The following is a 26,584-nucleotide window of genomic DNA, read 5'->3' as shown; positions in this document are numbered from 1 at the left end:
CATGATATGGGTCCAATAGTGGTGTAGTTGGATGGGGCTTGCAAAGACCTTTCCAACGATATAGTATAAGCCCGATTCCGATGAATATTGAGGAAGTTATGGCCAATTTACCAAACTGGGTCTGGTTTGAGATTTATATGCGGCCCAATGATCTAGGGGAGGGCCTAATGTGATTTATCATTCCTAATGCAATTAGGAATGGTTTTAGTTTTCTAGATTCTTCTAGAAGGTTCTTTTCATTCCTAATTCAGTTAGCATTGATAAATTGACTTTTGTTGACTTTTCAGAGTTTTAATCAAAATCAAATAGCATTTTCGAAGAAATTATATTATTTTATCCTCCAGTACGGTAAACTTATCGGATTTTCAAAAACGCGTTAAAATCAAGCTTGGCGTCCAACCCCAGGCCTTGGCGCCTAGAACCAGGCCTGGCGTCTGGCGCTAGTGCTGGCGCCTGGCGCCAGCTAGCCAGCGTTGGCGCTAGCTCTGTTTCCTGAGCGTCAGACTCTGTTTTGTTAATTTTCTCTATAAATATCGTATTTAAAAATCAGTTTTCATCATCAAGATTCATCAATTCTCACCATTCATACATTCATTAGCATTCTTTTAATTCTTTCGTTCATCTCTCTCATTCATCTCTTCCTAAACTTGGTTTTCTCATACAAAATTCCGCATTCACAAGATCTAGATACACCTAGCCATATTCGAAGTTGCCTTCTCTCGAGACGTGAAAGTTTTAATTTCTGAGGGTTTGGTCCCAAATCTCTCTTTCAATTATTTAATTTAATTGCTGTTTATTATTTTCCTTGAAGTTACTAACGCGTGTATTTTGTTATTAGAAAGAGGTACGAGGCATCAAAGTAAGTACTTTAATGGTTTTAATTGATATTATGATGTAGAAATCATGTTTATATTGTTATTATGATATTCCTAGTATCATGTCTAGGGTACTTTTAATATTAAATATGATTCATGCGATGCTTCCTATGTTCTTCCTAATATTTATGATTTCTAGTATCATGTTAGGGTTAAAGACTTGATTTTTATTGCTTAGTGACATGCTAGGGTTTGTTATTAATCTTGTTAGTATCATGCCTAGGATCTTGCTATTTTTATTATGCTTTAATATTAACATGAACATGATTATGATTATAGTTGTTATAATTTATGATGATTATGAATATTATTATTATTATTATTATTATTATTATTATTATTATTATTATTATTATTTTTATTATAATTATTATTGTTATTATTATTATTATTATTATTATTATTATTATGATGATGATTATTTTATTTATGATTATTATTGTTATTATTATAATTTTATTATTCATGATATTGATAATTTATTATGTTGCTTGATATTTATTGTTATTGCTTGATCACACTTTTATGCATATTTAAAGGGGATTAGTACTTGTTATCACTCTTAATAAGATATTTAATAATCTTGTTTAGGGTTAATTGTGATTATAATTCAAGTGATCTCCAATAATAGTTTATTTGTGCATTAATATTCAACCAACATAGATTAAACAGGTTTAGGGTTAACCTATTGATTGCATGTTAATCAGAAAGCGCACATGAATACGATCAGAATAAAGTAGAGCCCTATTATTAGGGCAGATTCAATCTCTTTTAGGTTGGATTTGTACCTTCATCCCCGAACCCTTATTTGGTTCTAGACCTTATGGAGTTGACGATCTCTTGGACCGTTAAGGGGTGTAACCTTCATCCTATGAACGGTTTACAAGTTCCTAAAATACTTGTTGGCGATTCTTTTGCTATATCTTCTTCCCTTTTGGACGACACCGTACTTTAGTTTATGATCATAGTGGGGTTCAAGCTAGTGGGATTAAGGCTTGAAATTATTCCCTACAATGAGCCACATCAGTCACAACCCGTCCAAGAACAATGTCAGATGAGTCAGATTGTGTCAAAGGAGAAGACCTTGTAAAATCAACACAAAAATTGTAACCACGATCCCAATCTACTTACATTATTTTTTAACTTCTCTCTCACTAACAATTAAGTACATGAATATATCCCCACTCGGTAGCGAATCCAGGATTTGGGGAATGGAGGTACGAAATTAAGTTTAATAAAAAAAAATTACAAAATACAAAGTAATATGTGGAGTGTAATAATTTTTTCTTAATTAAATTTTGTGTAAATAAACCATTTAACTATTGTATTAGTATTTGTGTGTACTATACACCATATCTTCCGACAACAAGGCTTATAATTGAGTAACGAAATATCTTTTTAAAAAGAGATTGTCTAAGAAACCTGTTATTGTAACAACAGGTCTCTTTGTTCAAAGATTACTAATAACAGTACCTAAGAGACCCCCTATTAGATACAGGCGGTCTCTTTTTGTATCAGTTTTTTTCTTCGCGAAATTGGTACAACTGTACCTCTGAGTACCCCCCTAGATTTGCCACTGTCCCCACTAACTATATTTTATAGGAAAAATACACTTTAATAATCTCAACTATTATCGATTTAATTCTAATAATCCCAACTAAGGTTTTTTTTTTAATAATCCTAACTATGCCTTGAGTTAACTTTCAATAGACCAAAAAATTTGTTACCTGCTGAAAGGATAAACTTTTTTTTTTTTAAAATATCACATGTCAGCACATGATTAACCTAATATTTTTTTTAAAAAAAAAAGGAAAGAAAAAAAAACAAAAACCAACCCGCCACTTCATCCACCTTGAAACCTTAACCCAGCCCCCAAAACCACCAGGCCAGCCACAAAAAACAGCCGATCCACCTCAACCCCCTAAACCACTTACCTCCCTTCGCTCCTCCTTAGCCGGGAAACAAAACGAAATCAATAATCAGTGTCGGTCTTCCTCCCTTCCTACACCCTCAAAACCGTCCAGGGGGTCAAATTCGGGGGTTGAGGAAGGGAGGAGGGTTGTTATCGATGGCGGAAAGGTTGTTTTCGACGGTCGAATTCGGTGGTTTGGGAGTGGGAGTTTTCGACGGTCGAATTCGATGATTTGGGAGTGAGAGTTTTTGATGGTCGAATTCGTTGGTTTGGGGGTGGGAATGGGCCAGCTAAGGTGGTTTTGTGGTTGGGAAGGGTCGATCGCCCATTTTCGAGGGTTAGGGGAGACGACCGACCATTTCTTGACGGGCTAGGGGTTGGCCCTAGTGTTTTGCGATGGCGTAAGGGGAGGGGGTGGTGGTTGTGAGGGTTTTTTGTTTTTTCTTTAATATAGACCAATCACGTGCTGAGACATGTATTGGTTACATCTTCCAGCAAGTCATTGACTTGGTGTTGACGAGATGGGTCTATTGGAGACAAATTCAAGGCATAGTTAGGATTATTAAAAAAATAAACATTAGTTGAGGATATTAAAGGTAAATCGGCAATAATTGAGATTATTAAAGAGTATTTTTCCTATTTTATATTACAGAATTCTTCTTTTAATCCTCACCCTATAATTTCCCTAAAACTTTGTATTAACCCTATTATTACGATTATTACGAAATGAGGGAGTATTTCCTTAGTATTATTTTTAACAAAAATAACCATGTTTTAATGACATAAAAAATGAACGAGTCATCACTTTAATGCTCATTTTCCCACCTCTACATTTTACCGGCCTCCAAGGACTACAGTAAGGCATTCCTTTAATCCTTTTGTTGTAATTTTTATTTAATTTTTTTTTTTGTTGGGTGCAATGGCAGTAGTGTGACACTAAGAGCAACTCCAAGGGCAAGCTAATTGCCAATTAGCTTGTCATACTACTTAGGATTGCAAAGCTATTCTTTCTTCTAGCTAATTCATACCACAATGGTTAGGCTAATTAGCATTTAGATTTTTCAGCTTTATTTTTTAAATAATTAGTATTTTATTAGAGACAATTAATTTCTAAGCTAATTAGCTTAGTTAAGCTAATTTGCTTGGCATTAGCTTGGCCAAGCTAATTATCAAAGTATCCTCCAATGGTTTGGCTATTAGCTTGAAAATTATTAAAATTGCAAGCTAGTCCCTAAAAGCAACCATTGGAGTTGCTCTAATTAGAGAAGCTAGAATCCTCCCAAAAAAAAAAAAAAATTAGAGAAAGATTTTAAAATTACCATCCAAAAATGTATCCATTTTCAAAATAACCATTCGTTTAATTTTTTATTTTATTTTAGCACCCCTTAAAAAAAACACTCAGATTACCACCCATTTCAAAATTCGTTGGATTTCTTTTATGTTGACCCACCCAACGACTAGTAACGACTACAACATTACAATCAGGCCTCTGTTCATTCCACCTCCCCTTTAACCAATTTATTGAGTACAAGACAACCAAAAACCAAAGGAAAACAACAAAAAAAAAAAAAAAAAAAAAGAGAAGAGCTTGTTGTGTGAATTGTCATTGCTACTGATCATCTTCATTCCGTCACCACTAAGAATCGTTGGGTGGGGCCCACATAAGAGATTTCCACCAAAATTTTAAAATGGGTAATATGAGTAGTTTTTGAATTTAAGGATGGTAAAATAAAAATGAAAAATTAACGGATGGTTATTTTAATAATAGATATATTTTTAGGGAGTAATTTAAAATTTTTACTAAATTAGAGACGAGTTTAAAATTAGACCATGTGATGAACCCTAACATAAGAAGGTTCACATAGTCGGAGCTCACAGAAAAATGGCAACGGAAGGCAAACCAAACACAAGCAATGGAATTGGCAATGGAAATGGCGGAGGATTCAAAGCTAAACTAAACCACTTCCTTTACAGTGGAGAGAAGAAGCACGTCTTTCTAGGGTTGACCATTATTACTGCTGTTTTCGCCGTTCCTTGGTACTACATGACCCGAGGTCCATTCTTTCTCTCTCCACTTTCATCTTCTGTTTATGAATCATTTGTGCAATTCTTTGTATTGGGTTTTTATCATTTGGGTTTTTCTTGCATTTATTTTGTTGGGGTTGAATTTGTTTCAAGGAGAATTATGAATTAGGCTTTTATTTTGATAGTTTTATAGATGGTTGTTTTTAATTGTGTTTCTGTAGGATTATTATGATCATTGTTATGATTATGATTATTTGAGTTGTTAATGGAACCCCTTTGAAAGATATGTGTAGATGATTTGTAAGGTTGTCGTTGGAGTAATTGAATTGAGAGATTTTGGGATTGACTTGCTCTAGCAACTCGGTTGAGGAATAGACCTTTTTCAACAGATTTTTCGGGTATATTACGGTAGTTGAATTGGAATAGCCTTGTTTTTGGGATGTGTACGTCCAATCCCTGTTCTACTGTTCTGTCCTTAGTTTGATCATCTTTAGAGGTGTTTGATAGATGTTGCTGATTGATTTTAATGGATTTGTTTGGATGCAGATGTAATTAAAATTCCTTAGAGTATGAGCTAGTTTAGTATTCTTGGCTTCGTTAACTTTTGACCTGAGTTTTCGGTTTGATTTAATTGGCTTTATCATTTAGCTCACAGTTTGTGTTGGACCATCAAGTCATCAACTCTAGCACTAGGCCACTGATAATATAATTTTACAGTTCTTCGTTTTCAAGTGATGCATTAACTCAAAGACTAATGTAAACTAACTGTACGTCTGTACATCGATCCCTTTGCCCTTTGCTTAAGAAAATCACATTTGATCGAAAGGATTTGGGAAGAAGAAGAAGAATGAAAGTGAGTGTTCTGTTTTGCTGCATCATTAAATCAAATAGTACATAAATGATAGAGTAAATTGTAATTGCTACAAAGGTTTGTACCCTTCATTAGAAGTGATTTTTAGATGGCTTCAAGTGTACCATCTCAGCATAAGTATCACACTGATGAAGGGTGTCATTTGATGAGAACCTGTAACTAGTACAGTCTTTTGTGTTATTCTGATTATAGGCTTCAATTTTATCAGCTGTTCTTTTCTGATTACTGCATCAAACCATATAGAAAGAATTGATGTATGCATCAGGCCCAACTGATTGTATTCTTGCAATGATGCATATTTATACTCTAATGGTTTCTGCGCATGTTAGAATCTTTTTCTTCAGGTACAATTATAGTTTCCTCAGGGTCCATATTTTGACTTGTCAACCTCCAAACTTAAACATCATGGACTTGATAAATGAGATACAAATTATAGGCTGCATTTTGTTGTGGGTTTCAAGAAGGACTCTTCTCTCTTACTTCTCTATTGTTTGGGTTATTTTTTCCTTTTCTCTCTAACCAGTGTTCCCTTGGCATTTCAAATCACGCATCCTCCTCTATTCCGTCATCCTCGCACGTCATCTTAAACCATCCATCTCTTCTCCCACCACAGCGTAGCCTCACTGCCACTTAACACCACTTCAACAATCAATATCTCTTCACCAGTGTTAGATAGAGCTTTATGTGTTGGGGAGGGTAAGGACTAAGGAGAGGATGATTGAGGGGATTGCAGAGGTGTTATTTTAGGAAATTAAAGAATTCATATAATTTCAAAGTAGACTACATGGTGATGATAGGATTTTGATTATTTTCCTTTCCTCTCAATTGAATCAAAAAGCCCCTTTATTTACTCTCATTGTTTAGCATGTCAGGCTATCAGTCCACTCTTCAGTTGACTTGGGCGTCCTATTTATTGTTGTATTTTGTTATTACTCATTCCTACTGACCGTCGGAGTGATAATTATTGTTACTTCTTTTTCAATTTGTTGGTTGTCAACATATGCATTTTTAAACTCTGGTCAGATGTTTGATGAGCTGATATTCAAAGTGTTTTATATTATATGTGCCCGACGTCTACATTAATCCATTTGGAATATTAAATTGGTAGAAACTGCATTACACTGATATTTAATCTTTAGCAACTCTTCTGCAGTATGTGAGTCATAAAATAATTTTGCAACTTATCGACCACCATTTTCATGAAAATGTTTTGGTAGATTTTCTTTTGAATGTGCCATCAAGTTAGCAGATCAACAAATTTCTCAGTTAGTGTAGATGTATCCTGGGGAATAAGTTATGTTGCACTAGTTATGATTAACAAATTAGCATTCTCTTGTGTGCTATGGTATCTCAACCTCCATTCTGTGTATCAAAACTGACATTATAATGTTGGAGGTTGCTAGTCTTCAAAGTGATGGTATAAACTATAAAGCTAATGCTATGCTAATTGTTTATTAGTATACACCACAATTCCTTGGTTTTGACAGCTTCTCTGCTTCAAATATCTGAATTTGTGTGAGTGCTTCAATGAGTCAGTGACTCATCTTTGTCGCGCTTGGTGGCATTGTTTAAAAGCATGTTTTTTGACTTTTCATTTTGAATACTTTTTACCGCAAACATATTTTTTTTTTTTTTAAATTGAAAATGCTTTCCATCTTGCCAGAACTGCTAGTTATGAACTTATGATATAATGACTCTATTATAGCTGGCCTTCCCAGTGTTGCCATAAAAAGATTGATACTATGTTGGTATTTGTACTTAACTGTATTTTACTTTGTTGCTATGTCTAAAACTGTCTGTCTGTCTCTACCTTTTGTAAAGGATCTAAGCAACAATCTCATCAAGACTACCTGGAAAAGGCGGAAAAGGCTGACAAAGCAAGGAGCGCACGACTCTCTTCATCTTCAGCTAAATGATAGCACTCATTTGTCATAATACATGATTCGCTGATTAATCACTCTACAGTTTTCTTCATCAGCTGAACGATAGTGTACCAGCTTTTAAAGGATTGGTTAGTTGTTTGCTCCATGAGTGCAGTCTGTTCATTTTCTTTCTTTGTTAACACAATTTAATTCACAGGAATAGTAAAGAGGAGGATATATTTTTTGTCCTTGATGAGAGGAAACCATTCAGTTTCTACTCTTTGTTATGCTCTAATGCTCTCATATGCTTAATTATTCTATTGAAATCAAAATAATTCAGAGCTATAATTTAATAAATATTTTGCAAATTGCTTAATACAAAGTACATTTTATTGCAACCTCAAGTAACTTTTGCTCTTGAACTATGAAATTTGCGAATTGCTTAATACTCTTTCAAGTCTTTATTGCAACTTTAACTGTCTTTAAGCAACTCTATTATTGCTTATTATAATCGTGCTCCTTTTTGATATCTGGTCATCAGACTGTTAATGAGGTTTAATAAATTATTAAGCATTGTAGATCGAGTAAAAGGGTTTTTGCTCACTTGCAGTTACTCTATTTTACATTCCCAGCAGTTGCAATCGCTAGTGGAACACAATGTCACTTGATGAGTTAATGGTAAACCAGAAGCATAATACTCATATGATATTGGAGCTCAGTAAAAATCAACTTTGAATTGATCTAGTTAGAACCTATTAGCGTTAACACAGCATATTTATGTCAAAGATATGTCAATTACCATTTTCTTAGAGACCTCGGTATGTATAAAAAACATCCTATAGATACCCAATCTTTTCTTTTGGATCATCAGCGATTACGATTTTCTCAAGGACATAGTATCCGTCGTTCATGTATACAATGTAAGTTTTGTGTTAAATAGTTCGGGATGAATATTTCCAAATAATGGGCAATGGTCGCCGATGAACACTGTTGGTTCACTGTCATGCTTCAATTTAATTCAATTTTCCATTGCTGAAACTCGGGTAATTCCAAGTTTCTCTTCTTGAGAAACAAGGAGTGTTTCTCATAGGGATAAACTTGTCTTTTTAGCTAGTAAATCAGGGATAAAAATGTAATTCTCTAATTTTTTTTCTCCTTTTCCACAATTACTGACATTTTAGATGTACCATTGAAGCAACTTCTCTCCTCCGTTGAAGCACCTTTCTCTCCACCATTGAAGTAGCTTTTGAGGTTAAAAAAACACTTACCCTCTAGGGTTAACAATGTCCTTTCTTTCTCCACTTTCCTTAGGGCTTTCGTAGAACTCAGAAGAAACTGCCGGAAATGGCTGTCGAGATGGTGGGTTGGGGTTGGTCTATGCTGTGGTGGTGGGTTGCTGTCTAATCTGGGTAACAATTCCACCATTATTACGTTGATAAGTTCAAAAGAAGGAAGCAGGAGAGAGAAGGGAACGAGGGACATGAGTGAATCAGCAACCAAAAAATAATAAAATATTATTAAAGTTGCTATTATTTACAATTCTTGCCATTTTGAGAAACACTGAATGTTTCTCAAGAAGAGAAACTGGGGCTCCCCCCTGAAACTCCCCTTGCCATGATTTACCAGACAAGACTTTCTGTTCCCAATAAACCAGAACATAAGTCAACTGATCCCAGTGTGACAGCAAAATAAAGGTATTATTGTGCACAGTAAAACAAGGAGAACAATAGCTATTAGAAGAACGCAGTGTCGCTGGATGAGTGCGGAGCTGCTTATATCATTCTGTGCAATCTTTTCTGCTGTAAAGAGGAAGTAAAACCACTTTTATGAGGAGATAAGACACCATCAAGACCCATAGTTGAATCGCAAAATGCCTAATTTTTCAGTCTGCTGATCCATAACACAGTTTATACTCAGATTGGTCTTGGATGAGAGAATCATGTTGTGCACTTTTCTTGACAAAGTGAAACATAAAAAACACCGGACATCAAAAAAACAGTAATTCTTTTTTTTTTTTTTTTTTTTTTTTTGTGATTTAGGGTCTGTTTTCTTTATCTTGTTTCCAGTTCAGTTCATTTCAGTTTAATTTAGTTCATTTCAGCTTAGTTTAGTTCAGTTCTTATCTTAATTTCCTTCTCTTATAAAATATTCAATTCAATTCAGTTCAGTCAATCAAAACAGACCCTTAAACATGGTCGATGAAAGAAATAGCATGTAAAGTCCAAGATTTATACTGTAATGCAAATTCACTTATAAGCAAGATAATAAGCAGCAGCAAAGCAAACTGCAACATTTCAAACAGTTCACGAATTATATTTGGTGGAGATGGTGAGGATGTGCTTCGCGCAAGGGGCGAGGGGATATGAGCATCAATCATACCATGGTTTAGACAAATCAACTGACCAAAAAAAAATTATGTAGTCCAAGACATCGTTTCAATTCTTTACCCTGCAATTTATTTCATCAATTCTTTCACCTTGATCCTCCTATTCACAAGAATGCTTCAAGAAAATTTAATCGAGGGAAAAGGAGGCTAAACCAAGTAGTAAAAGGGACGAGGCATTGATGGTCGGAGGGGGGAAACCAATGGAAGAACTGTTACGTTCATTTGGGTGTAGGGTGGTTGGGAACCATCACAATCAATTCCTTTTTCAATCACCAACACCTTCGCTCATCAATCTATTATCCTCCAACTGATTTTAATCTCCTATTACATTTTAATTCACTATCTTCATTCCAGGTGTGATCTAAAGTAGGGTGAGCTGTGACACATTGTAAAAAAATTATCTCCCTCTCAAACACATAAGCTTTATCAGTCAGAACTCAGAACCTAAATCACAGCCAACATGCATACGTACAGTCAACACAATCGCCAAAAACCATTAGCCACTTGGAACAGTTTATGTATGCTTCTAGTTCAATTAAGCAACATCACCCTGATAACAGAACCTTTACAAAGTATTACCTATCTCATTTAAATTTCAAGGATGATAGTGAACATCGAACACGCACATGACATGCATATCATTGTCACCCCCTCCCCTCCCCCCTCCCTTTCTTGGTCTTCTTTTATTCTTTAAACTCTCCTGATTTGCTTCCTAGCACAAAATATCGAGTTAGGAATGAAACTCATAGGTTGTAGAATGAATGGATATTACATAATAGGTTGGAAGTTATAACCTTGGCCTTCCACTACACTCAAATTTGTGAATTCTCTATATTTTTCCTTTCTTTCCATCCTCCCAATGGAATGCCTCCCTCCTAAAAGTAATTCATGAATGATCTACTCTAATATTGTTTCTGAAGTGGTAAACTAAACTACTTTAATTAGGATATCAAGCACCCAATACAACCCAAAAAAAAAAGCATCACAATATAATACAAGTACCAACTATATTCTCTCCAAATTTCCTTGTAAACTTTTACATTATCTAGCAAATCCATAACTTTAATTCAAAGATATTAAACAGTTTCCCAATGTTTTTAATGTGCAAAAGTTATAATATTGCGCATTAATTGTAATGAAAAAGTGCTAAAAAGAAACAAGTTATTGCACACAAAAATGTGAACTTTTGGGGAAAATGCAGGATTATGTACAATGATTTCATCCACCTACCATACTTCCACACTAAAATTCTATGTAAAAATATACTTGCATATACACATCAACTAACAAACGATATTACGGGCTTTGCAGCTTTTTTTCCCACTTGCTTTACGAGGTGATGAAATATTTAGCAACAGGCTTGAAAGTGGGCCTGTTACTTGTAAACAAACTGAGATTTGAATAATCTTAAGGGCCTTGTACTCCAAAGCCCACTTTTGAAGAAGAAAAGAAAGGAAGGATATATATTTTAATTTATTTATTTATTTTTACCATGAAACATATAATGCATCCATAAGCTTTCCTTCAATAAAATAAAAATAAATATAATGCATCCCTAAGCTGAATAAATGTTGGGTTATAATTTGGTTCCTGAGTCTGGTAATTTGGTTACAATGGTAAGTAATTAGCAGAATGCAAAGATAAAATGTTTGCAAGATATTCAGGAGCTTAAACCGGTGTGATTTCGAAACTTACAAGCTTTAATACAGCAAATACATTGGAGTATAAAATTAATAGTGGTATAACTATGTTTTGTACACCAAAAAAGATCCCGTACCAGTATAATTGGTTGCCAATGCCTTTCCTGCTGAGGTTGGATTAGAGAATGCTAATCGCGAGTGCTCCAGAACATTGTCTGTAGAGAAGCTTTTCCTGCATGACTATTAAACATCAGAATAAAGATATTAATACTACTCCACTAGAATACAATTAACCAACAAAAGCAAACGAAAAAGACTGAAAGGAAAGTTTATGCTGCATTAAATTACATAAATAATCTCCTCAATAACTCCCCTGTTATACTTTTTATGGTAGTTAGCCTCGCCAGGGTAATTTATGAAGCTGCAAGGTTATCCAGGGAATTGATGAAACTTGAAAGCAATTGAACATCAGACTGATTATGAAACATTTGAGGCAGCCAACGGTCAAAGCTCGATAGAGTGATAGTCACTCAGTTATGAGTTGATTTGAGGAGTTGAAACACAGAGTGCTGCTATTGCTTACACAATTCTACTAGCAAGAGAAGCCAGGCAGTACAAGACTAAGAGATTATGTCTATAGGTGCTTTACTGCTTTAGTGAGTGGGTGACTGTGGAGTTTGTTCATTACAGAATCTATGGCAATGCTTGTATTGCCATCAAAAAGCATGCGAGAAATAATGGCAAGTTGGACAGCCGAGTCAAGGATCCTATGGCCATCAATTATTTCAAAAAAGTTGACTTTAGGCTCCTAGGTAGCATACATAGTAAATATGCAATGAGTATTTATAAATGATGTTTGGGGGATCATCAAGAAGAATTCTTACTATGAGAATGTATGAGCTTCTGACAAATGTTCTATCTAGCTGAATGACTACCAGCATCAAAACTGCTCTAAAAGGGAAGACGAGAGCATATAAGAAGTGATAATTTGAAGTAGCTAAGTACACGCAGTAGCAAACTTTACAGACTCCTTATCACCAACTCAGCAAACCAAACCCTCGTCCTGAGTGCACTTCTATGGCATTTTAAACCTCACAAAAGTAAAAAGTATCGTGACTTTGCCAAAAAAACATTACTCAAGCAGAATCATTATCAACGCAATGTGAATGGCTACTGTCTCGAGGACCTAATATGTTTCTCTCTTCTTTTCTGCCTAGGCATGGGTAAATGGACCATAACAAGGAGTCGCTGATAGTTAGTCACTATGTGTCCAGTACAAGGCAGCACTCTTTTTACACAACTATAATAGGTCATTAGTTGGGGTGGGACTTCGGTCTGGCAGTTCGGTTTGACCTCAGTTTGAAACGGTTTCGATTTGAAACGGTTCGGGTTAAAACGGTTTCATTTAGACGGCGGGTCGGTTCAGTTCGGTTTTGATTAGTCACAGGTCGGTTCGGTTTCGGTTTATTTTTGTACGATTTAAATTCAGTTCGGGTCATAACCGGTTCGGTTTATAAACAGTTCGGGTCATAATCAGATCGGTTAGAAATGGGTCGCTTCAGGGGCGGATTTACTCGGGTCAATGTCGGTTCGGTTTTTAAACGGTTCGGTTAATAATCGGGTCGGTTTGAAACATGTCGGTTCAGGGGCGGGTTTACCCGGGTCAATGCTCGTTCGGTTTATAAACGGTTCGGGTCATGATCTGACCGGTTTGAAACGGATCGGTTCAGGGGCGGTTTTACCGGGTCAACGTCGGTCCGGGTTCATATCGGTTCGGGTCATGAACGGATTATTTTGAAATGGGTCGGTTCAGGGGCGGGTTTACCCGGGTTAATGCTAGTTCGATTCATATCGGTTCGGCTTATACTCGGTTTGGTGCTAAAATCGTTCGGGTTAGTTTGGTAATCAGTTAAATAGGATCGGGTTGAAATCGAGTTCTAAAAAGTGGTTTTGACCAGTTAGCGCGTTTTGTTTTATATCAAGTTGGGACTAGTATTTCCATTTCATTAGCGGGTCGGCATAGGTTGGTGAAAAAAATAATGGATCGAGTAGAAATTGGGTTTTAAGAGATTTTTGACTGGTTAGCTATTTTCGTTTTATATAAAGTTGGGACTTCGTCACTTTATTTTCAGACATCGGATTATATACAATTACACAAATCTTCATTTATTCAATTATTCTCTATCATGTTAATATGTTATGTTTCAAGTTTGGTTATACTCTTGTTGTTGTTTATTCGATATTATCATATTAGTCTATTACAAATTTATAATGTATTAATGTATTATTGTTTCATTATTAAATATATATTATTAGGTTATCAGCTTCTTGTTGGATTGTTTTAGATATCGTGTCATGACCATGTTTTGATGAATTGCTACTTTGAATACGATAAATCAATTCAGATATCAGATTATATAGAATTACAGAAATTCTCATTCATTCTATATCATGTTAATGTTTATGTTTCAAATTTGGTTATAGTCTTGTTGTTGTTTATTAAATATTAGTCTATTACAAATTTATAAGGTATTAATGTATTATTGTTTCATTATCAAATATTATCAGACTATCAGCTTCTTGTTTTAATTGTTTTAAAGATCGCGTCATAACCATGATTTGATGAATTGGTACTTTGAATACGATAAATCGATAATTGATATTGTAATAAACTAATAATTTAATGTTACGGAACTATATTTGGATGTTTAATTAAAATCACGATTATTCAATTTCCCATTAGTCTAATAAAGTAATAATTGACAATTGTTTGTAACTATTCCATAATTTTGGTGTTAAAGTTATATTGCTGAATTACTTTGTTGTCTTACCCTCTCTAATCACCTTTTAAGATTACGTGCCTACAAGGCTGCAACATATATATGTTGCAACTTGCAAGTTAAAGAAAACGGGTGGGGAAGTAGAAGTATTCAATTAGATCGATCATCAACTGTTTTAAGTTTTAATAATCAGATACATTTATCGATTATCTATACATACCAATGATAGTATGATACCAATCGTACCATACATTATTATTTATTACATATACTGATATACATATAACTAATATACATTAAATATGTCATATTGAATCAATTCCAATTTCCAAACATTTGTGTTTCTTACAATTTATAAGTTACATAAAGTTAAGAGTACAGTAGTGTTTTTATTAGTATGTAGCTATGAATAAAAAAAAACATACTATCCAAATCCATTATCCCATGATCCGTGTCACCGTCTTATATTAAATATCAGTCATTGATTTGCATGTCATCTAACGGCCTATCATCGCACACATTCCAATTCACGATCCGTGTGTTTTCTTTTCCACCAATCAGATCACTCTTACCATCGTCTCTTTAGTACTCTTTTTGATTTCTCTCTCGTTTTCTTAATCCTCTTCTGTAATATTATCAATTTTTTGAAGTCATGGCTGCTAATATGCTCACTGCTCTCTCGTTTTCTCTCTCATCTCCTCTTCCTTCTTCCTTTCTTCTTCTTCCTTCTTCTCCCTTCTTCCGTCTATGTTCTCCTTTCTTCCATCTCGTTTCTCCGTCTCCGTCCACCGGCACCACGCACGACGGTTTTTATGGTCAAATTCGACCACGAAACTCTTGATCTAGTTGTTTCATGATCGAATTTGGCCTTTTAAAACCAAATTCGAGGCCAAATTCAGGATTAATATATAAGGTGTTTTCGTTCTTCCTTTTTTTATTTTCTGTTTTTCTTTTTAATTTTTTTTCAAGTTGTGGGCAACGGAGGGGGCCGAGTTAGGGTGGGTGCGGCGGCGGTTAGACTGGGTTTGGGTGGGTGGGGAGGGAGGATTTTTCGAGGGAGGGAGGGAGTTTTATGGTGGGTGAGCAATTAGAGTGAGTTGGGGGGTTTCGAGGATGTTGGGTTTCGTGGGGGTGGGTGGGGTGGGGTTACGGTGGGTTTGGGTTTTTTTCGATTTTTTTGTATGGGGTGGGGTGGGGTGTGTTACGGTGACGGTGGTGGGTGTGGTTGGGTTGGGTCTGGTTTTTTTTTTTTTTTTTTTTTTTTTTTTTTTTACAGTGACGGTGGTGGGTGGGGTGGGGTGGGGTTTGTTAAGGGGGTGGGGTGGGGTACGTTACGGTGATGGTGGTAGGTGGGGTGGGGTATGGGTCTGGGTTTTTATTATTTACGATGACGGTGGTGGATGGGGTGGGGTAAGGTTTGGGTCTGGGTTTTTTTATTTACGGTGGGTGGTGGGGTGGGGTGGGGTGGGTTACGGTAATTATGGTGGGTGCGGGGGTGGTATTAGGGTGGGTCTGAGTTGACGTTGGTGGGGTGGGGGTGGGTTACGGTAACGGTGGTGGGTGGGGGGTAGTGTTAGGGTGGGTCTGGGGTGACGGCGGGGGTGGTGTTAGGGTGGGTTACAGTGGTGGGTGGGTGGAGGGTGGTTGGATTGGGTGGGTGGCCAAATTTTTTCATTTTTTTATTTAATTTATAACTCCTAATTTAGTTATATAAGAATATAATTTTAAATTTATAATAGCAAAAAAATTTAATTTAAATCAATAATTATATGTAAAAAAAAATTGTACTGTTAAATTACATTAAACATCAAATATATTTCGTGGAATTCTAACAAATTGTTAAAGGCTGTAAATAGTTCAATTTGAATGGAACGGGTTGTAAACGGTTCGGTTTAAATAGTTTGTAATCGGATCGGTTTAAACGGGTTGCGGTTTGAAAATAGTTCGGTTTAAACGGTTTAATGGGTTATAACAGTTCGGTTTAAACGGTTAGCGGGTTGTAAATGGTTCGATTTAAACGGTTTTTTCCTACGGTTTAAACGGTTCGGTTTAAACAGTTAGCGGGTTAACATTAATCGGTTCAAACGGTTTCGGTTTATAAACGGTTTGGTTTGTTATTGGTTTACGGTTCGTAACGGGTTAACATTAATTGGTTTGGTTCGGTTTCGGTTTGACATTATACGGTTCAGTTCGGTTTTCGGTTTAAAATTAGCGGGTTATAAACGGTTCGGTCCGTGATGGTTCGGTTCGGTAACGGACGGTTTCACGGTTTGGTTTGAAAAGTCCCACCCCTAGTCATTAGTAACAACTTTCTTGACATTATTCTAATCAGTCATATATTCTCATTCATGGATATCATACACAACCATATGTTAATGTTTAAGTGTTAGAAGAGCTAAGTTACCTCACAGCATCTAACAAGTGAGTTGCAATATGTTTTCTTCGATTTGATGGACTGACCCAAATCGCTCTAATGCCACAAGAAGCAGGTGTAGCCTCTTCTTCACAGACAATGGATCCAAGTAAGTTAGAATCCATAGCCTCCAAGCTTTTATGGGTAGAGCCTTTCCTTTTATGGGTAGAGCCTTTCCTGGAAACTTCTCTTTGAAAGCATATCGTACCAAATTGCAATGTCTTTGCTTTAGCTAGTACTGTCAAAAACCGAACCGAACCGGGGAAACCGAACCGATTCAAACCGATCCGAATGAGAACCGAACCGTTTAGAAACCGCTTTTTTTAAACCGAAAACCGACCCGAACCGCATTTTAGTGAACCCGAAACCGAACCGATTCGAGTAACGTTAAACCGTTTAAGAACCGAACCAAAATCTAAACCGAACTGAAAGGAAACCGAACCGAAAATGAACCGAACCGTTTCTAACCCGAAACCGTTTGAACTGCCATAAAAACCGTTATAAACCGAACCGTTTATAAACCGAACCGTTTATAAACCGAACTGATTATAAACCGAACTGTTTATAAACCGAACCGTTTATAAACCGAACTGATTATTAACCGAACCGTTTATAAACCGAACCGCTTATAAACCAAAATGTTTATGAACCGAATCGCTTATAAATCAAACCATTTACAAACCACTTACTACTAGGAGTGGTTATTGGGCGGGTCAATGCGGGTCATTAGCGGGGCGAGTACGTTGCGGGTAAAGGTCAAGTCAGGGTCAAGATAAAAGTGAAACGGGCTATTAACTTCTACTTTCTTTTATCAGTTCCTGTGTTGCCAGTGAGAATGCTCTTAATATTTGTCAAGCAAATCGTTACTACTTTTTTTTAGTTTGATGACTCTCATTACAGTAGAATTATATAACTACAACAAAAATAATAACCAATAATTCAAGACAAATAAGGAACAAAATATCAATAATGTAATGTGATTAAAACTATTAATATTTGTTCTATGAGATTAAAACATTTTAGCAAAAGCCTGAACCACAATTCCATATCTTAACTAGATGCAAAACTTTCATCTATCACTTCTTTACCAATGTCAAGGACGTCTTCTTCAATATCACAATCATAACCACGTAACCAATTTTGTGTTGTAACCAACGCCTCAACATTCTTAGGCAAAAGCGCACTCCTATACTTGTTTAAAATACGACCACCCATGCTAAAAGAAGACTCAGAGGCTACCGATGTAATAGGAATGGCCAAAACATCCCTAGCCATAACAGCTAATATGGGGTACACACTAATTTGAGATTCCCAATACTTGAGAACATCATATTTCTGCCCTTCATAAATTGGTTGCCGAGGAGTACACAAATAAGAATCAATCTCCATCGATGGCCGATTTGATGGGCCATCCTCATCATCATCATCATCAACATACTAGAAAAGTTCAAACAAAATGCTTTATTAAATAATAAAAATTAAAACATACAATTATTAATTTTGTAAACCACAATAAACAGAAATTGATTACCTTGAATATGTCATCATCCAAGTGACTATTTGATTTATCGATAACAGCTGGGATGGAGGGTGGAACAATTGTACTTGATGTAACACCGAAAGACATAGAATAATAAAAGTTGTACAACTCCAAAAGAGCATCTTTAATTACCTTCGCCTTTTCAACACATGCCTCATCAACATAAAGCACTTTTAACATCTTCGTCACTCGAACAAGCTTATAGCGTGGATCAAGAACAATAGCAATTGAAAGGATCAAACTATATTCATCCCAATAGCCCTCAAACTTTTCAAGCATAACTTTTGCCATGGGTGCAAGTTTAGGGTCTATATGCGCTTTACTTATTGTGTGCTCAATTTTTAAAACACTAGCGAAATACAAATTTGCAGTAGGATATTCTGAACCAGAAAATAACACAGTGATTTCATAAAATGGCTTTAAGAAATTACATATTTTAGTAAGGGTATCCCATTCATCATCCGAAAGTTTGAATTCATAACCCATAAACCTATCGATAACCAATTTCAAGGCTTCCTTTGCTTCTAAAGCTTTTCGGAGCATCGTATAGGTGGCATTCCAACGAGTCACAACATCAAGACGTAACTTTCCATTAAACACACAGTTAACCTCATGAAGAGCATGCTCAAATTGAGTGAGTCTAGAGTCTGAAGAATCAATATATTTACAAACCTCACGCAATTTTTGAACACTACTATCAACTTCTTTTAAACCTCTTTGAACAATAATGTTCAAGACATGAGCTGAACATCGAATATGAAAAAATTTACCATTACAAGGAAGAGGAGAAGTCAACATTAAATCTTTCTTCAAAAGGTTAACCATAACATCCATGGATCGAGCATTATCAACAGTCATTGCAAAAGCTTTACCCTGAAGGTTCCACTCCCCAATAAGTTTTAACACAAATTTTTCTACCTCAACACCAGTATGAGGAGGACCACAATAACGAAAATTCAGAATTTTAGACCTAAGACACCAATCTTTATCAACATAATGTGCCGTTAAAGTGAGATAACCTCGATTAGTGCATGCTGTCCACAAGTCACAAGTGAAGCTAACTCTACCTTCAATTCCAGATAAAGATTGCAACAACAAAGACTTAAACTTATCATGCTCAGCAATACAATATTTCAAAATAGTGTTTCTACACACATGGTTCACGTTGGGATTCAGATTCGTAAAAACTTCCCTAAGGCCATGATGCTCCACAATACTTAAAGGATAAGAATGCAAAATTATAGCTCTAGCAAGCAATTGTAAATGACGAGTTTGATTAAACGGGAGCTCAACACCAATTTCATGATTTCCTGGATGGTGTGGATTTTTACCCATGCATGTCTTAGTATGAGCTTTACAAGTTGAAGTACCAGCCTTACCTGGTGTTTTATATTCATTACCGCAAACATTGCATCGAGCATATTTTATCGGCGCAAGACCAACCATCTTATCAAAAAAGGTGTAATACCTCCAAACATCTGATGTTCGTCCACGCTTACTACCACTAGTGGTATGTTGAGTAGAATCTTGATTCTGAATAGTAGAATCCTCATCAAAACCGATAAACTCTTGCTCCATTGCTGAAAAAACAGAAACACAACAGCCTAAATCCAAATATGCCCCAAGAAGACAAAGTACAACTGTTAAGTTAGCCAATAAGGCACTATTACTAAAATCAATTGGCAAGCAAATTACTTTCACATATACTGTAACTTAAAATAACTCTATTAATTAACCATTAATATTTAATACCATGCACCCAAAACTAAACCAGCTAATCTGAACCAAATTAGTGTTGACTATTTCACACTAAAATTTCCAACCAATCATACTATTTAGTAGTGATACACTACCAGATTTATAAATTACTAAAATTAGTAGTAGTTGCTTTATCTAATTTACTTCAATAAGTCAAAACAATGGATTAAAATGACAAGATTCTCTTTCTATTGGAAACAAACCAACTTGCATTAAACTATAATTAGCACACAAAAATTCTTTAGTGTTTATACCTGATCATAACATTAGAATGATATTTTAAACTGAAATAGTGTAATGATTTATTGGGTTCCCTACCATACAAAAATTCTAATGCTTTTATAACCACAAGATTTGTCTCCCACTGTCCCTTAGATATTCATAATAGAGGGTGATTAGTATATGCCATCCTGGTCTATAGTTCAGGAATTATATGAACAACAAAAAACAAAAACAAAACAATTAAGTGAAAATTACCTGGAGCTGTGACGGCTTGAAGGAGAAGAAGAATTGAAGATGGAGAACTGGAGATCGAACAAAAAAAACGACAATAGAGAACTCGAGATCGAAAATAAACCGAAATAAAAAAAAAAATTAACTGAAAAATTACCTTGAGCTGTGACGGCTTGAAGGAGAAGAAGAATTGAAGATGGAGAACTGGAAATCGAAAAAAAAACTAATTACATTTGGAGAAATTGAGATCGAACAAAAAACCGAAATAAAAACAAAAAAAAATTAAGTGAAAATTACCTGGAGCTGTGACGGCTTGAAGGAGAAGAAGAATTGAAGATGGAGAACTGGAGATCGAACAAAAAAAACGACAATGGAGAACTCGAGATCGAAAAAAAAACCGAAATAAAAAAAAAAATTAACTGAAAATTACCTTGAGCTGTGACGGCTTGAAGGAGAGGAAGAATTGAAGATGGAGAACTGGAGAACTTCAGAGTGAGTAAGGATTCAGCGCTTGAGGATGAAGAAGAAGAACCGAAGAATCAGTGTTTGATGTGGAGCAAAACGGCGAATTGAAGATGATGAATGAAGAGGAGATGACCTAACCAGGCTAATTCAATTCACGTTTCACCACTGTTTTTTTTTTTTTTTTTTTTTTTTTCCTCTTTTGCAATATATTATTTAATTATTTAAAAACCAAAATATCTAAATTCTAAATTTAAAATTTGTTTTTCCTTTTAGTTTTGGAGGGAAATTTCCCACCTTTCATATTTTGATGAAATTGTCAACCAAAAAAATGAAATCAATTTTCCACTTTGTAAAAATCAAAATTTTTAATTTTATTTTAATAACATTAAACGAAATTTTATACAATTAATTAATTACATGGCCTCAAAAAAAAAACTAATTACATTTCTCGAATCCCGATAAAACGAAATATGCCTTCATAATATCAGCTTTTATAATTTTTTTTAACACACACATTAAAATATTAAGTTCTTTAAATTATAAAATGTGAATCGGTTAGCGTGTAAATGTCTAGCGTTGCGATTAATAAAAAATCGAACACTGTTTAATAATATAATGACGTCATATATCTTAGAGAGTAAGAAGTACTACGGATTAGTTATATGGTTATTTTATATCAGTTTAGTTGTACCTATAAGCAAATACACTTGTAATCGTGTAAACTTATAAATTGTATAATTGACTAGTAGATTAGTACATAAATACAAATTACTTATTTAGATATGAGTTATGACTACATGAGTGATTGACTAATATGACTATATCAGCAATTGTCAATTTAGCATAGTTGCATAACAGATTAGCAGTGTACTAGACTATCCTACTAGGTAATATACTAATACCATTTCAGTATTTGATCTATTAGACTCAAGTTAAACGCTACTCTTTCTTATTAACTTGTTAGTCTAATTAAGTAATTACTAATTACTAATTAGTAATTAGTGACATAAGCCTTAGGGGTAAACCAATAAAGGATATAGAAAAATATAATAATCTTATGATTCTCATCCCTTTATACTAATAATATTTAACTATGAGAATATGAGATGGTTATATGTTATTTATATGTTAATATGTATAATCGGTTGAAAGAGTCAATATTACCTTCTTCTTCATTAATGTGTTCTTTGATTATACAAATCAAACTACTTTGTAATATATAACTTTATGCAAATATATAATGATAAACAAGTCTTAATTATCAGTCTTGTTGACTAATTAAGTATCGAATACCAAATTGAAAATTTCGATGTCACAATTACTCATCAAATCATGATTATGACATTATTAATTAACTAAATGATCAAATAAGAAGCAGATAATAATCTGATAGTAAAACAATAATACATTAATGCACTAAACTTTTATAATCTACTTCCTAATAAACTAGTAAGATCAGTATGGCTAAACTAAATACATAACATGATATGTATTTATAAAATTAATGAGAATTTGCATATAATATGATGCCTCAATATGAAGTGATGAAGTCTCGACTTGATATAAAACTTGTTAACTAGCAAAAAGTTAGAAAGTAGTATAAAATTTCAAACCAAAACTGTTTGATTGCCCAAATCCAAACGACTCGATAAAAAACCGGTTTTTTGAATCAAAACCAGACTCGAACTGTAATTTAGTAAAGCTGAAATAAAACCTATCCAAGTAATGTTAAATCGTAGAAGAACCGAACCCGTTAACGAACCGAACCAGTTATAAACCGAACTAAAATGAAACTGAACCAAAAAAGAACCGAATCGTTTCTAAACCGAAACTGTTTGAACCGGGATAAAAACCGTTTACACCGAACCGTTAACAAACCGCAACCTGTCTGCACCGAACCGTTTACTACCCGGACTGTTTACAACCCGGACCGTTTACAACCCGAACCGAATTTAAACCGGGATAAAAACCGTTTACACCGAACCGTTATCAAACCGCAACCCGTCTGCACCGAACCGTTTACTACCCGGACCGTTTACAACCCGGACCGTTTACAACCCGAACCGAATTTAAACCGGGTTAAAAACCGTTTACACCGAACCGTTAACAAACCGCAACCCGTTTGCACCGAACCGTTTACTAACCGAACCGTTTAGAACCCGAACCGAATTTAAACCGTTCAAGAATAAACCGAAACCGAACCGAACCGATAATTATTTAAACCGAACCGAAACCGACCCGTAAGACATTTGAACCGATTTCAAACCGACCCGATTTCAAACCGAACCGATTTCAAACCGAACCAAAACCGAACTGTCAAACCGTTTTGACAGTGCTAGCTTTAGCTATTACTTCTTTCCCACTAGCACTATCCGATATTTTTTGCACCGAGTCTGAAAGGAGCTTGTGTGCCTTGCTTATTGGCTCCACAATCATACAGCCCGCGACTCTTTGTGAGGATATAAACAAATACACCTGCAACAACCATTTAGCAAAGGTTATACTCAATAATCTATCCGTATAGAACAACTTCCGAACCACAAAATGAAGTGACAAGTCTGATAACTCCAACATGTCAGTACAAACCTGACAAAGCTCATGGAAAATCCACCCTTCACCGAGCTCAATCTCCATCATTTTCACAACTTCTTGTACCTAAACATAATAATAAACCAACAAAAAGCTATTTTTACTGCACAATCATGTCAATCTTGTCCACAAACCCAAAAAAATTCATCGACAAAGAAATAACAGCCACTTTCAGAACAAAATGAAATAAAATCTCAACCTTCTTCCGTTGAGCTGGAGGATCAAAATTCGAAACAATTACGATACGATCCCTTTCAAGTTCTGGCAAATCAATCAATCGCTCTTGTCGCCAACCCTGTAAATCAATACAACAATTCAACCAATCCGAAAAAACAGAACTACTATTAAAAAAATAAAGGGGCTAAAATCATGCAAATCTCACCTTAAATGGGATTCCATGAGTAAAATTCTTATGAAATGAATTATGAACCTTCTCATCTGTTTCATCCCCTTTAGTATACTGAATCTCACAAACTTTACAAGTATGAAGAAGAAAATCAGACTGACCCAATTCCAAATGAAATTGGGCATACTTTCTCTTCTTGTTTAAATTCTTCCCCTTCGATTTCTCTCTTTCAAAAAATTCTTCCCCAATTAACCCATCACTTGTTGATTCTTCAACCCTAAATTTAGGACCATATTATTAGATTTGGACCAAATTAAAGATCTGGGTATGAATAAAATTTGATTAATTGAAGCTATACATGCATAATTTAGGGAAAAAATTGAAGCACCTGGTGGGTTGACGAGTGTATTTGATTCGAATTTCTGGGTACTTTGGTGCCCTAATTCCGTCGAATAAATCGTCGGAATTAACAGATGGAGGAGGATTTGATGAGTGTTTGAAGAATGATTCAATCTTTTTCTGCATTTCTTCCGATACTTCAAAAATCGCAATTAAATTCTGGCAGAATTCTGATGGAGTTCGAGTTTTTAGCTGAATATGAAGATTACTTTGGAATTTTAGTTCCCTCCATTTTCGTTTAACTCGAATTTGGGGACTTGGGGAGTTGGGGTAAGGAAATTTTGTTTTCGCGCCAACATGTTCAATTTTTTGGTATGTATATTTAGAGGTGTCAATTCCAGTAAATGAATTGGGTTTGAGTCGGGTTAGTCTGGGTCGGGTTAGCTCGGGTTGGTTAATATTGTAACCTATACGTGTTGGGTGTGGGTTGGGTCATGTTTCAGTCGAGTCACGTCGGGTCATACATCTTATTATGTTTGGGTCGGGTTTAAGTCGGGTCAATAATAGGTCGGGTTACATTTGAGTCGGGTGAATAATAGGTCAGATTTAATTCAGGTTTTAACGGTTAAAACAAGTTTGGGTCATTCTCGGGTTCGTTCCAAGTCAATAATTTCGAGTTATAATCAAGTCGGGTTATTTCCAAATCGTGTCATGTTCAGGTTCGAGTTTCCAATGTTAGGTTAATTTGAGTCTCGGGTTGATTTCAAGTCGGTAGATATCGGGTTTGAGTATATTTTTCGGGTTGGTTTATTAACAGTTCATGTATTGACTTTTACGCTTAATCGTTATCAATTTCTTCATTTATTACATTTCATCGCTTATTTTAGGATAAATAATTCGTATAAGTTCAAATTCGAACTAACGAGATCATGTAAATTTAAGATAAGATATAAAAAATCTCAATAAGATATTTTCACACCCTATTCTGATCTTTTTTTCAATGGTTCAACTCATTTTAGGAACATAATTTCATATTAGTTTATAATAAGTTCAAATAAGATTAGATAAAATATTAAGTTCATGTTAATTGAGTAAGATAGGTTTAGTTTAGATTATTTTTAGAAGATAAGTTTGGAAAATACGTCATATAATGTTTGAATTCGGGTCTGAAATACTAAAGTTTACTCGAGTCTAGCTAAGGTTAGTTAGGTCGGGTCATATCGGAATCAGCTCACCATAATCAGGTTCGGGTAAATTTTTTAGTTCGGGTCAGCTTTTAACAACTCTAGCAATAGGTCGGATTACATTCGGGTCTGGTTAGTAACAAGTCGAGTTAAATTCGGTTTTAACGGGTTAAAACGAATTTGAGTCAATCTTGATTCAGGTCGGTTCGTTTTTTGTCAATAATTTACGGGTTGTATTCAGGTCAGGTCATCTCCAGGTTGATTCATGTTTGGGTTTGAGTCTCAAATACTCGGGTTAACTCGGGTCTAGGGTTGGTTTCAGGACGGGTTTCGATCAATATATTTTCGGGTTCACTCAGGTCGGTTAATAATCAGGTTGGTGTAAATTTTTTAGGTCGGGTCAGCTTTTGACAGCTCTATGTATATTCATGTAGATAATAGTATATACTATTATACTCGTTCCGTTTTTAAATATTTGCTCCATTTTTCCTTATTCATGATGAAAAAAAATTGTTCATGTTACTATTCAAAAAAAAAAAAAAAAAAAAAAAAACATAGACCAAACAAATAATTTCTAACCCACTTGCAACCCAGCCCATCCACAAATTCTCCAATTGTTGAACCTCGCTATTCAATTCTTCCGTAATAAAATTCAACTGAAAATGAATTTTACAAATGTTAAGAGTTAATTAATATAGTCAAGGTGTGAATGTCCACACTCCTATTTCTTCATTGCATTAAATGTAATAGCCAACCCTAATTGCCACCCTCTAAGGTTATAGCCCACAATGTAATAGTGATTCTTATCACTATAAATAACCATGCAATTTCACTTGTATGATGTACACAAAAATATTACCAAGAGTAATACATGCAAGTAGTAATACTTCTCTTATTACCTTCTTCTCTTAATCCTCTAATTTCTATATATTTCATAACACGTTATCAGCACCATCTTCAATCAGGTATACTTATACCGATTATCCAATTTTTACAAAGATTCAATTTCTTTCACAAAATATATTTTGAGGAGTATGCTCTATAGTTGCCCATACGGGATCCTTTATACCAGAAACTCACACTATATTTCTCCACAATATTACTCTACATAATTAGCCATGTTGATAAAAATGAGGATATCAATAC

General features: G+C 35.0%; 2 protein-coding genes across 2 annotated transcripts; one reads left to right on the top strand and one right to left on the bottom strand.

Moving 5' to 3' along the window:
- The first annotated feature begins 4,605 nt into the window (after window positions 1–4,605).
- On the top strand, window positions 4,606–7,949 carry LOC110709174. The gene is made up of 2 exons (XM_021887390.1): window positions 4,606–4,841; window positions 7,505–7,949. The coding sequence occupies exons 1-2, from the start codon at window positions 4,670–4,672 to the stop codon at window positions 7,597–7,599; spliced, it is 267 nt and encodes an 88-aa protein (XP_021743082.1). The 5' UTR covers window positions 4,606–4,669; the 3' UTR covers window positions 7,600–7,949.
- Window positions 7,950–11,420: 3,471 nt separating this feature from the next.
- Window positions 11,421–24,704, bottom strand: LOC110709173 (protein CHROMOSOME TRANSMISSION FIDELITY 7-like). The gene is made up of 8 exons (XM_021887389.1): window positions 24,304–24,704; window positions 23,952–24,192; window positions 23,769–23,864; window positions 23,567–23,635; window positions 23,333–23,455; window positions 20,262–20,268; window positions 16,756–16,996; window positions 11,421–11,803 (listed from the first exon to the last, which is right to left on the bottom strand). Exons 1-8 carry the CDS (start codon window positions 24,438–24,440, stop codon window positions 11,677–11,679), a joined length of 1,041 nt encoding a protein of 346 aa, XP_021743081.1. The 5' UTR covers window positions 24,441–24,704; the 3' UTR covers window positions 11,421–11,676.
- Window positions 24,705–26,584: the final 1,880 nt, after the last annotated feature.

Source organism: Chenopodium quinoa, unplaced genomic scaffold, assembly GCF_001683475.1.
Source record: "Chenopodium quinoa cultivar QQ74 unplaced genomic scaffold, ASM168347v1, whole genome shotgun sequence".
In the NCBI taxonomy this organism is placed as follows: domain Eukaryota; kingdom Viridiplantae; phylum Streptophyta; class Magnoliopsida; order Caryophyllales; family Amaranthaceae; genus Chenopodium; species Chenopodium quinoa.
The sequence above is the reverse complement of the archived record's forward strand: the minus strand, read 5'-3'. Positions and strand labels throughout refer to the sequence as shown.